Source organism: Mauremys reevesii, linkage group 18 (genome assembly GCF_016161935.1).
Source record: "Mauremys reevesii isolate NIE-2019 linkage group 18, ASM1616193v1, whole genome shotgun sequence".
In the NCBI taxonomy this organism is placed as follows: domain Eukaryota; kingdom Metazoa; phylum Chordata; order Testudines; family Geoemydidae; genus Mauremys; species Mauremys reevesii.
The window spans coordinates 20,468,860-20,482,541 of record NC_052640.1 but is presented as its reverse complement, the minus strand read 5'-3'; the positions used below and the strand labels follow the sequence as shown (position 1 = coordinate 20,482,541).

Below are 13,682 nucleotides of genomic sequence, written 5' to 3'. Positions count from 1 at the left end.
ATCCTTAAGCAGGTGTAAATAATTTATAGCTGATTTACCTAGGCGGTGCCTCATGTATTGTACTACAATATTCTTTCTCAGTAATTGGCATAAAATGATGAAAAGATTAGCTCAGGGCTTAAACCTTGTTCTTGTAATCACGTTTGTGTGTGGGGGTTGGGGGAATATTACTCTTTTTTTTTTTTTTTGGCTGCTTTTCATTTCAGCTTGTGATTCAGTATTATTCTGTTACTTCTTCCCTTGTCATGTGGTGGGGTGCTTGATAGATTCTGAAATAAATTCAGCTCGGAAATAAGAGCTTAACTGTGAAAGTGGTCCAACGTGATAGTTGCAGTGCAGCCAAAAGTTAGGTATGACATATCACACTTTGGTCCAGATATAGCAACTCCTAATGAATTCACATAAAGCTTCCCAATTCACTTAACACTTCTTGATATTAAATTTAGTTCTTATGAGATTTTAAAAAATATTTTAAGGATGATGGCTGTGGCAGTGAAATGCAACCAATTTTTATTTTGAGTTTGTCTTTGTCCTGAATTCATTATGGTCATTTAATGGTTTTTCTTCAGGTTGAAGATGAATACAGAGTCTTCCAAGAAGAAGCCAAGAAGCAAATTGAGGATCTCAATATGACTCTAGAAAAGCTTCGGGCAGAGCTAGAAGAAAAAGAGACTGAAAGAAGTGACATGAAAGAAACAATCTTCGAGTTGGAAGATGAAGTAGAGCAGCATCGAGCTGTGAAACTTCATGACAACCTCATCATATCTGACTTAGAGAGTAAGTGATATGAGTTCCTCTTGATGCATCATATTTTAACTTGAAAACAGCTGAAACAGGATAGTAAAAGTATTTTAATTGTGGTTTGCGCACGTGTGGTTTGAAATCAGAATAAACCTTGCAGAAAGAATGAATGAATCTTAGAAGGAATGAACTCAGCTTGACTTTGGACTTGCAGGACTAGTTGGGGATGGGGCCGAACACGTGTAAGTTGAGAAAATATGAACTGGCAATCTTGAGAATAAATATGAATCCTCAATGCCATTTTGAGTCAATTTTCAAGCAGAACAGCATGTAGTTATAGATTCAGATTATGGCATATTACCTGTGATTATTGATTTAATTCTGTCTGGGAGAACCCAAGTTCTCTTCTCTCCAGTACAGCAAAGCTATATAAACTTCCAAAAGTTAAATATGTCTACATCTGTGGATAATTTGGTTCTTCCTAGACCAAGAAAAGTCTCCCTGTTGAAGAAAATGTATTTTCAATGGAGAAATTGAACAGGGACCCTAAATAATTTTGCATATACTGTTGTCTTCGTGGTCACATCCATGTGTACTTGCTCTAACTGTGAAACTGAAAATGAATTTGGCAGCTCTAGTTGGGAAAACTCAAGCAGGTTGGGAAAATTTTCTATCTTGCTGTCTCTTAGTGTCCATTTCCTGAATAGTGTGGCTCAAAACTCACTTGAAGCATCCAGCAAAAATCATGCCTGCCAGTCTTGCCTAGCAGTTCAGTGGGGAGTGTGTCTGTCTGAAAATATAAATATCGACTGTCATGATTACAGAGCTGCACCTCTGTCCCTCTTCTGGTCCGTCACAGTGCATTCCCGCAAGTGTCAGGCTTCATGCCTTTTACATATCTTGGTATGAAAGTCTGCATTTGCCCCACTCTGAGTCCAAGACTTGGGCTACAGTACCTTGTTGATTAACCAAGCTCACCCAGCAGATCTGACTGAGTTCAGAGACCTGCAATTCTTCCTTTTGGGAGCCTGTGACCAGTAGTATACAGTGACAAAGCATCCTTCTTAGCATCAAAATATATTTTGCGTCAACGGTAAGGACAAAGCATTTAAAGAATAAGGATTTTAAAATCAACATTCTACATGCATGTCTGTCTTACACTCACAAGACTAAGTCTTTAGGTAACTTCAGGAGACATAACATCTTTAGATGCCCCAGCAGGTGTCTTCATATCAGTCTACTTTCCCTGAACTGCCATAGTTTGTTGTTCTTCTGTGTTCTTGGGCTTTGGTCTTTCTGGACTAAATCATTCCAGTAGGCTTAGCAGAAGATCATGCCAGAGTTCTCACAGCCTATGGCTCTGCTATGGTCACTTAACATCCCTCAAATATTTCCTTAGTGGTAGCTTATCTTGAGCCATTCTTTCTTTTCCTTCTTGTTTTGTCTTTACAGTCCCCTATAAAGCGAAATCATATGGTAAACACTCCAATAGCCAGGTTAACATACAGTATCCATATAATGTTACCAAGCAGTTCCAATTTTGTCACACAGACCTGTCTCAAAAGGGCTGTGTGCAGTCATGAGGCTGCATACCTCAATTCAGTCAGTTAGCAGACCTATATCTTGCTAGGCTCAAAGCTCCATGAGACATCCTGTATTGTAAGTAGAGGCAGGAAGGAGAGTGACACCTTGAGGTAGCTGTAAAGTGTGGTAACCAAATAATAGTATAATTAAAATCTGCCTTTTTGTTAATACTCTTCTCATAAATCAATACCTTTAAAAACTCTCAACTCTTCATGGCTTCAAAACTAAAATTCTTACAATAGTCCTTTAGTGTCACTGCTTCCCATAGAATAAAAAAAAGAGCAACCCCTTGAAGAGGAGGAGCAAATCTCTTTAGGACTTGTGCTCGGAGCACGGATCTAGAATCTAATACCACCATCTGTTAAATTTTTTAAAGTGACAGAAAAATCCATTACAACAGCAAATTCTCTAATATTAATAGATTAACCAATTCCTTTGACCTTGAATTAGTCTGAGATGAATGGTCAAATACATGGTGTCCATGTTAATGGCTTTTTAAATGTAGAGAATTTTTCATTACATGTTTCTGTATATAGCACCATTCAGAAAAAGCATGGTTCTCCACATTAAAACAACTAAACCATAGTAAAAAAGTAATAGGAAAGAAAAGTCTTTGGTTTAGATTTAAAAAATAGGATAGAGTGACTGCTGTAGCTCTTTGAGGAGAGAATGTGCTGAGTGTCGAACTAACTGTAAATGACGGGGATGATGTGAGAAGCAATAAATAGTGGCAGAATATTAATAAACAATTGGACAATTCACAAGTCCATAAAAGTAGGAAGGTGTACTTCATAACTGAAATTAGTAATAAGACCTTGAAATGAATTCAGTTTAATGAGCAGCCAGAATAAATAATGGAGTGACATATGAGAAGCTCAAGTGCAGGAAGTTAGGTGTCATTCCTTTGAATAGCTACTAGAGACCAGAAAGATGAAACTGGGAATATAGCAAAAAGTGTGTTACAACAGTCTGGGCATGAAATTCAAACTTAGTTGCATGAGGAATTTAATTGTAGATAATGTTCAACAGCTTGCGAAACTAAATGATCTAATCAATATGAGCAGTAAAATTCAAATCACTGTTGAAAAGGATTCTTACTATAGGTTCTTGTCCACCAGTACATGTTTGAGAGGACCAAAGTTAGCACTAGGAGAAAGTGAGGACACAGAAAATGTCCCATGCCATCATGTCTTTAAAAAAACCAACTGTGTTTAATCATTGTGACATGACATTTCCCTTCAACTTAAAAAAAAAAACATATTGTATAAGCTTGCAAAAATTACTTTAAAAGAATGCTAAGGTTCCCAGGTTGCAAACTAAAAAGTTAACAAATTCCAGAATAAAGATTGTAGGTGTATTTTTTTACACCAGTGCAGCACATTTATACTAGGTGCAAAAATTCCCAGTATAGCTAAGCCTTTTTTTTTTTTTAAGAAACATTACACTAGGTGGCGTTTTTGCTCTGGTTTTGGATGCTGGGTTTGAAAAACCAAATGAACTGAACTGAAAGTCTTTTTTGGTAAAATAAGTATGCTAAATTGTCTAGTAGCCATTTGTTTTTTATGTAAAAACCAACCCCCCAGCTCTCTAAAACCGAGCCAATAAATGTTGAATGAACACTTGAAACACATGCTCTTGGTGAAGTTTGTCTTTATAACAGAGATTAGCTACTTAAATTAGCACCTAGGTTGTCAGATTTTCTTCTTAAAATCAAGATGTTTGTATATACATTTAATGCAAGATATTTTGAAACACAGATGATGACGATCTCTTAAAATCTCATTGGAATTCAATCGTCTTAACTCTTGCTGATGTTGGGTTATTTATACCACTTTTATTATATGGCACACAAAATGATTCAATTTATTCAACACAAGTGAGTTTTACTAATAGTAAAATTTGAGACCTTAACACAGGTGACTTCTTACTAAAATTTGACACTGAAAGCGTTAATCTCTGCCCAGTAAGACTGATCACTTGGACTTAACACCTTTATGTGACAATAACAGAAACTCAAACACAAAATGGATAAGCGAAAAGCCAGTGCTTTGGTGTATTTGTGATCCAACCCATTTTCCTACTATAGAAAGCTGTATTATTTAAATCATTATTTTATTATTATTTGTAGTAATTTAGCATGTAGGAGTCCTGGTCTTGGATCTAGAAAACCATTGGGCTAGGCGCTGTTAAAACACAGAACAAAAGATTGACACTCTTTGGGCAGGCACTATCTTAGAATAAGACAAAAGACAGCAGATGGATACAGGCAGAGTACAAGGAAACAATGAGACAGTTTTGGTGAGCATAATAGACAAGTGGTCTTTGAAGCAGTGTTATAGCTATTGTTGGGTTTACCAATGTACACCTCTACCCCGATATAATGCTGTCCTCGGGAGCCAAAAAATCTTACCACGTTGTAGGAGAAACCGCATTATATTGAACTTGCTTTGATCCGCTGGAGCATGCAGCCCCGCCCCCTGGAGCGCTGCTTTACCGCGTTATATCAGAATTCATGTTATATCAGGTCGTGTTATATCGGGGTAGAGGTATACTAACATAATTATACAGGTATAACTCTGCTAGTGTGGTTGCAGTTATACTGGTATAAAGATACTCTACTTTAAGGGAAATAGCTATCCCAGTAAAAGGCTCCTTTATACCAGTATAATGCATGTACACTAGGCTTGTAGCGGTGTAAATATATTGGTAAAAAAATCATACCAGTAACAGGCAGTTTTACCAGTATAACTTTTAAATATAGAACAGGCCTACACTGAACATTTACAATTCAAGAAAAATGAAAAGCTTCAACCATGCTGTACTCCTCTGTCAGGATTTGTGTTGACTGTATATCTTCTCTTGAAACATTTAGGCTTTGTCTACGCTATAGGAGGGAGATTGATCTAAGTTGTGCAACTTCAGCTACATGAATAACGTAGCTGAAGTTGATGTACTTAGATCTACTTACTGCGGGGTCCACACTATGCTATGTCGACTGGAGATGTTCTCCTGTCGACTCACCTTGTGCTTCTCATTCAGGTGGAGTACAAGAGTCGACGGGAGAGTGATCGGCAGTCAATTTAGTGGGTCTTCAGTAGACCCGCTAAATCAACCGCTGATGCATTGATCGCCACACATCAACCTCCCGGTAAGTGTAGACAAGCCCTAAATCTAGAAGACTAAGGTCAGGTCTACAGTACAGACTTCTGCTGGTATAGCTATATCACTCAGGAGCTTGAAGAGGTATGGTCCCTGATTGACATAGCTGTGCCAGCAGAAGGCCGTAGTAGAGATGCATTATACTGGCAAAACTACACTTTTATAATTTGTTTCCTTTGTGGAAGGTGTATTTGCTATATTGGTACTTGGCTGGTATAATCTGCGTCCATACTTGGAGCACTGTTCTAGTGTAATATTCTGGTGCTTCTATTGTAGGCATAACATACGTATCTTCAGAAACTGAGTGCCTGTGCGTGACTGTAGATGAGTGGTTTAAGTTTAACAACAAGCCTATACTAGAACCTCATAGTTTCGAACCTCAGGAATTGACGTTGTTTGTAACTCAGAAATGTTCATAACTTCAAACAAAACATTATGGTTATTCTTTCAAAAATTTACAACTGAACATTAACTTAATACAGCTTTGAAAATGCTGCTTTCCCTTTATTTTTTAGTAGTTTACATTTAACACAGTACAGTGTTTGTTTGGTCTGTGTTGCTGCCTGATTGTATACTTCTGGTTCCAAGTGAGGTGTGTGGTTGACTGGTCAGTTCATAACTCTGAGGTTCTACTGTATTGTGTTACAGTAGCTACTGAGGGAAGTAATGTTTACATGTGGGACAAACATTTATCTTCAGTTGTTCATATTCATCTGTTGTTCTACAGTTGATAGTGTTCCTAAGAGTGAGAGGAAGTAAATGCCATGCGATTTATTTTGTGACGAACAATGAAGCCAATATGGCTAAGATTAGGAAAGTTTTGCAAGAAAATACGTGACACATGGCTGCACATATTTTAAAATTATTGTCAAAAGACTTGAAAAGAGCAAATATCATGACCCAAGAAGAAAGATGGAATGCTTTTGCAGATTGCCTATAAGATTTTGTTTTAGATTGGCCCAAGGGAATAAGAGTAATTGATGAATACACAAGATATAGATGTGGTGGGTTCCCCTCCCCCCGGGTGCCACCTGATGTACTGATGTACCATTGAGCCCACCTGGTCCACCAGTCTGGGCTCCTTTACACTGTCCTGCCAAGCCAGGCCCTCAAGTCTCCTCCAGCACACACACAGGTAAGGACACCCCCAGCTGCAGAAAGACACAGACAATGAAATCAGTTCTGCCTGGGTAGGCTTCAGCTAGGGAATTGCCCAGCACTCCAGTGGACCCCTTCTGGAGTGTAAACCCAAAATTGTATCGTCTTGCGCTGCACAGAGACCTGTACAGCGTACGGTCATGACATTCACCCCCTCCCCGAATGTGGAGGAAGATCTGCACAGCTTTTCCCCCCCTCCCCCAGTTATGAATTACACAAACTGGTTTTAGAGGAAACAAAAACAAGTTTATTAACTACAAGAGATAGATTTTAAGTGATTATAAGGTTAGCAAACAGATAAAGCAGATTACTTATCAAATGAAACAAACACGCAAACTAAGCTTAAGATACTAAAGAAACTGGTTACAAATAGTAATTTCTCACCCTAAATGTTGTTTTAGGCAGATTGCAGTGGTTCTTGAAGGCCAGCTGCTCTTGTTTGCAGATTAAAACTCCAGGTATTTTTCACAGGCCAGACACGTTTCCAGCCTGGGCTCAGCTCTTCTCCTCCTCTCCCCCTCCCTCCACTTTGTCTTTGTTTCTTAGATGTTTCCAGCAGTCATCCTGGGCGGGGATTCAGTGAAGAACGAACACTTTGTCACTCCCCTGCCTTAAATAGGTTTGGCATGTGGTGGGAATCCTTTTGTTTTCCAGTATCGGAGGGGTAGCCCTGTTAGTCTGTATCCACAAAAACAGCGAGAAGTCTGGTGGCACCTTAAAGACTAACAGATTTATTTGGGCATAAGCTTTCGTGGGTAAAAAAAACTACTACTTCAGATGCATGGAGTGAAAATTACAGATATTTATGCCTGCATTGCTAAACAATAGAATACCAATTGAAATGTATTTTTGGATGTTTTCCTATATTTTCAAATATACCGATTTCAATAACAACGCAGAATACAAAGTGTACAGTGCTTACTTTATATTTATATTTATTACAAATATATGCACTGTAAAAAAACAAAATAAATAGTATTTTTCAATTCACTACTTTCATAAAAGTACTGTAGTGCAATCTTTATCATGAACGTGCAACTTACAAATGTTGATTATTTTTGTTATATAACTGCACTCCAAAACAAAACAGTGTAAAACTTTAGAGCCTACAAGTCCACTCAGTCCTGCTTCTTGTTCAGTCACTAAGAAAAACAAGTTTGTTTACATTTACGGGAGATAATGCTGCCCACTTCTTAATTACAATGTCATCTGAAAGTGAGAACAGGTGTTCGCATGGCACTGTTGTAGCTGGCGTCGCAAGATACTTACATGCCAGATGTGCTAAAGATTCATATGCCTCTTCATGCTTCAGCCATCATTCCAGAGGACATGTTTCCATGTTGATACCACTCATTTAAAAAAAAAAAAAAAAAAGCGTTCATTAAATTTGTGACTGAACTCCTTGGAGGTGAACTGTATGTCTTCTGCTCTGTTTTACCTTCATTCTGCCATATATTTTATGTTATAGCAGTCTCGGATGATGACCCAGCACATGTTGTTTGTTTTAAGATTACTTTCACTGCAAATTTGACAAAATGCAAAGAAGATACCAGTGTGAAATTTCTGAAGATAACTATTGCACTCGACCCAAGATATAAGAATCTGAAGTGCCTTCCAAAATCTGAGAGGGATGAGATATGGAGCATGCTTTCAGAAGTCTTAAAAGAGCAACAACTCTGATGCGGAAACTACAGAACCCAAGCAACCAAAAAAGGAAATCAGCCGTCTGCTGGTAGTATCTGACTCGGATGATGAAAATGAACATGCGTCGGTCTGCACTTCTTTGGATCGTTATCGAGGAGAACCCATCATCAGCATGGACACGCCCTCTGGAATGGTGGTTGAAGCATCAAGGGACATAGGAATCTTTAGCGCATTTGGCATATAAATATCTTGCGACACCAGCTACAATAGTGCCATGCAAACACCTGTTCTCACTTTCAGGTGACATTGTGAACAAGAAGCGGGCAGCAGCATCTCCTGCAAATGTAAACAAACTTGTTTGAGCGATTGTCTGAACAAGAAATAGGACTGAATGGATTTGTAGGATCTAAAGTTTTACACTGTTTTGTTTTGGAGTGCATTTTTTATACATGAATTCTACATTTGTAAGTTCAACTTTCATGATAGAGATTGCACTACAGAACTTGTGTTACGTGAATTGAATAATGCTATTTTGTTTTTTACAGTGCAAATATTTGTAATAAAAAATAAATATAAAGTGAGCACTGTACAGTTTGTATTCTGTTATAATTGAAATCAAATATATTTGAAAATGTAGAAAACATCCAAAAATATTTAAATAAATAGTATTGTTATTGTTTAACAGTGCGATTAATTGCAGTTAATTTTAATCACTTGACAGCCCTCATTATGACACAATCATATCCTAATATTACTATAAAAAATATGGGAAGCAGTGTCAGTAGACTCCATGGTTTGTTAGAAGATGACAAATAATTGGTTTGAAGAAGCTTGTTGAGTAATTGCTTCTTATATCAAAGCCAGTAAAATAGCCTTTGATTCTGAATTCATGTTGAAGCTGGCGAAGACTTAAAAAAAACACCCAACAACCCTGATTTGAAATTGCAGTTAAATGATGGCAAAATTGGTGTTGAGAAAGCATTAGCTGGACGTTATACCATGTAATTGTCCAGCATGTGATCAGTCATCACATGCTAGTTTCCAGTCACAAGAGAGGAATCAGTACTTACTCTTCAATATGCAGAGGTTTATGTTGAAAGTGGGGTTCTGCCATCAGTAATTCATCTGCAAGCCTTGTTTCCATTATTTCAAAGTCTTGTTCTCCAATGAAACACTGAAAAATTTAACCACTATTTAGTAGTGAAAATCTCAAGTAAATGTCCTGGGAGAAAACAAGGTTATGATCGTGACAGTAGCTGCTGTAGAATGACTGTTTTCATCATGTGGCCTGGGGCATTCAAATCCTAGAAACCTGCATGCAAACAGATAAGACTTCAGAATTAATTTCTTTAGCATCTTAATTCAGAAAGTCTTGAAAGTATCCTCAGTGGATCTGAATAGCTAGATTTGGTGGTAACTGAATTGTGATTGTTGTTCACAGATTGTAATTTGTCTAAAATGGTGTATTATGAAATAATATTGATGTCTTAACATTGTAACATTTTTAACAAATTTGAAATGTATTAATGTATTGAAATTAATCAGATTGGGTGTTTACATTAAAAAAACTTTGTTTTATAGTGACAGTTTTTGTGCCAATTTGGATTCATAAAAGATTATGATAATACAATTAAGTATTTTTCAATATTTTGTTCTTTACCTTCCACAGTTTTGTAAAATTCAAGTGAAATACTTTCACACTGAAATAAGTCAATTTAAAACCCAGCATCTATAACCTAGTTTGTTACAAATTGTCATCTAAAATTGCAATAGCACTTAATTTCCAGTTACATCATATCCTTTTACAACTGACTTACATATTTATTTATTAAAGCAAATAATTAAAAATAGAAATAACCGTCTCACATAGCGAAAAACAGGCAGCTCAGGAAGTTTGAGTGATCTTCCGGTTTCCCTGTTCTGCTTCTAGAAGCTATAGCCGCTGCCTGCATTATCACGAGGTCCCTATACTGTAGTAGTCCCTTTTTTGAGCTTGGCGGCAGCAGCAGCCTCACTCTCTCAAGCTCTGGAGCTTGTTGGGGGTCAGGGTGGGCTCTGGATAGTGCATGGGGACAGAAAGGGGGGTTAGCCCAGAGTAGGTACATAGGGAAGTTGGTGCCTGTATATTTTATGTATTTAAATGATGTGCGTGCATTTGGGATGGCTAAGGGGAGTACAAAAACAGAAGACTGAAAACCACGATTTCCTTTTCTTAAATTGTTTTAAGGTGCTCACTCCTTTTGAACACCTTTGGGTGTTGGCAATTCTATGTTCTCCTCCCATCCATTGATAGAATTTAGAAAAAATTAAACACTGTTACTATAAAATGTTCTGTACTGTTTATAGTAGCTGGAGAATATTCAGGCCATTGTTTTGAACTTCAAAGCACAAACGTACTAACATTTAATGGTGTGTCTCATATCTCACAAACAGCTCAAAACTTTGGCATTACCCAATCTTTAACTCTAGGACACATTTAGGTTTTCTGGTTTGTTGTGATTATTTTTCTATTTTTTGTTTGTTTTTAGACAAATTATGACTCATTTTTAGGAGTAAAAAAACAATTGTTTTTAAAAATGAAACCCATTTCCCTGAGTTGTCTTAAAAAAAAACAAAAAAACAAAAAGATGCTCCCCCCCCGCCCCCCACTGCAGCAGATTCCTCGCTCCTGGAATCTGCTGCAAACTAGTGTGGGGAGCTTCGTAGGGCTTGCTGGCTCCCTCAGTAGGCAACTTTCAGTATTTGAAGAAATTGTACATTTTGTACAGGATTTTCAAGATTACTTAAATTCTTTAGTTGTACTTTGTCACTTTTAACCTAAAACAGGCAACTTTGCATATTAGCTTCAGCCTAATAAAAAGGTATCAATACTAATTCCTCCTTTTGTACTAAGACTAGCAAAGGTTTCCATTTTTTGTAGCTTAAGCAACATGGTACCATGTGATTTGAGTCACCCTCACTGTTAATTAGCTTACCACATCCAACGTTAAAAGGTCAGCTAGATGTGCATCTTAGAATATGTAGTCCTATAAGATAGCTATAGATGTAGGAAAATGTCTGGTTTGAAGTGTTTGAACTTTTCCAAGCCTGAAATATTGTTTTTCAAGCCACTTAGGGGCTTATGTCATTCTTACAAAGAAATTAGCTGTGGCATTAAAAGGGTCTGTAGTTAGGACTATTGGCATAACAAAGCTGATGAATCCAAAGTTGTCAGCCTCCAGAAGAACTACAGATCAATCTGTCTTTGCTCAGATAGTGTCTTCAAATTAGTATCCGGTTTAAATGATGTGAAATGGAATATCCTCATGTGAATAAGTGTGTGGGTTTGCTTAGCATTTTGATTTAGTCTACCATACGCTATTTTAAAAATGTCTTGTAATGCTAGAAAACAGCTCTCTGCCAAGAGACCAAGGGGATTGTTCTGGGTACCAAAATATAGGGTTCAATTTTAAAATTGGGGGGAAGCAGGCAAGAGCACTGTTAGAATTTAAGGTTCTAAAAAGAATCTTGTGTTGCATAATTATCCCTGAAACTAATTGTAACTGATAACCAAATAAACACATTGGAAAGTTCAGTTTCACAACAGAACAAGAACCACACAATTTTACCTTCTGTCAATTTAGTTGTTTAAATTTAATGTACAGTAAATGCTTGAATAATCAGAAAGCATGTGCCTACTACTCTGTAGTTTATGCCAAGGTTTTGGATTTTAAGCAGTTTAATACATTGGGTACCTGCAGCCTTCATGTGAGAAAAGCGCTGCCAATATACACAGAAGATATTTGCTTCTCAGCTGCTCCTGGTATAATGAACCTGAACTAAAAAACATAATTTATCACAGTTGGCCCTACAAATCAAGAGGCCCTTAATCTTTACAGTTTATATATGCATACAGTTCCATAGAAATAGAATGCCCCTAAGAACCAAGGATCAGTGAAGTGGTACTGAATGAGAAATGTATTCCGTGTGCTTCTTCATCAGTTACTCAATTATAGGAATGGAATAATCAATCATGCTGTTCTCTTGTGCATTGAATAATGCAACAAATGAATAATAATCACAGGAGTCAGTCTGTCAGACGCCAGATTAGGAGTTGGTAGTGGTCAAGCTGCATGCCCTTTGTGTAGCTGCTGACCTATTTAAATGAACCCCTTACTTCCATATTATGATCTCATTGAATATACTCTGTTTGCCCCTCATGCTTCAGATACAGCTTATCTCAAACAATGCTGTGATACACAAGAATTGGAGCTTTTTGAGGGCTAGAATAGGAATCTTATTCCTGTTGAAATAACAAGGAAGGGAATCACTCCTGATGGCAGCTATCTTGGAGCAGGGAAGTGAAGTGTGAATTCGTAGGTGTGGTAACTCAGCTTTTATTTTTATTTTTAAATGGGAAAATCCACTTAAACGCTGATGGCATCAAAACCTGTATTCAGCATGCTCCCATGTCACTGTGCTTACCTTGCAGGTAACATTTTAGTGACTAGTTTTTTTTGTTTTTTAATGTTGTGCATGGTGTAAGGCAGAGACTGGAATCTTAATACCCATCAAGTTAGTTTATACTAATTTCCCACTTTCAAGAATGTGTGCTTTGTTAAATAACTTCATGCTTAGACATTCATTAATAATTATATAATAAGTATAATTTGAAAAATATAAGTGGTGGTTTCAGGAAGTCTTAAAAATGCACAAGTGGCTTCAGTTGCTCTTTCGTAGACAAATCACTGAGTAAGGTGTTATCTTAAAGTGGATTTGACTTATCTTTCCAGATACAGTTAAAAAACTTCAGGACCAAAAGCATGACATGGAAAGAGAAATAAAGACTCTTCACAGGAGGCTACGGGTAGGTTAACACCTACAACCAAGTGTGCAACTGAGCACTAAAAGGGGAGGGGGCACCGTAAGCGTGGTACATGAGACATCACCCAGCAATAAAAATATATAGTACAGTCTGCCTGTCTTTCCCTGCACACTGCTCTAAAAATATACCAGAAATGTTTCAAGGCTGTATAAGGGTGTTGGGATTTCAATATGTAGAGGTAGAAACTGGTCTTACTGGGTATTATTGGTGTTGATAGATACCAAAGACAAAGCACATGGCAGACTTACTAATGGGCAGGAAAGTGAATGTTACTGTGTTTAAAAGCAGTTAGAATAATTCTGGGGAGAGGGGCATCAGCTCAAGGATGAAGTTAAATGCTTCATCTTGGGATAAATTTACCAAATCATTAAAGAATTAACTATATCTTTTCTTTGTTTAGAGAAAAGGAAATTTTAGGACCTCTCCAATGCTCCTGCTTCAAAACCCCAAAGCTGATTACTGATGAAATTATCTTCATATTTAAGATTTGTAACTTTAGTGTTTTACTTTTGGACTGTCAAATATGAGTACT

The 13,682-nt window shown here is 37.3% G+C and overlaps 1 protein-coding gene across 8 annotated transcripts in view; it reads left to right on the top strand.

Annotated features, from left to right (window-relative positions):
* SPECC1L (sperm antigen with calponin homology and coiled-coil domains 1 like) overlaps positions 1-13,682 on the top strand; it is a 101,004-nt gene that overhangs the window by 26,843 nt on the left and 60,479 nt on the right. For all 8 annotated transcript variants that reach the window (XR_005589735.1, XR_005589733.1, XR_005589734.1 and 5 more), the window contains exons 5-6: positions 570-777; positions 13,059-13,132. Coding sequence is in view for 5 of the 8 variants with exons in the window: in XM_039505844.1 (XP_039361778.1) it covers positions 570-777; positions 13,059-13,132 (282 nt within the window). In the remaining 3 variants the exon portion in view is untranslated. The remainder of the gene's footprint in view (positions 1-569; positions 778-13,058; positions 13,133-13,682) is intronic.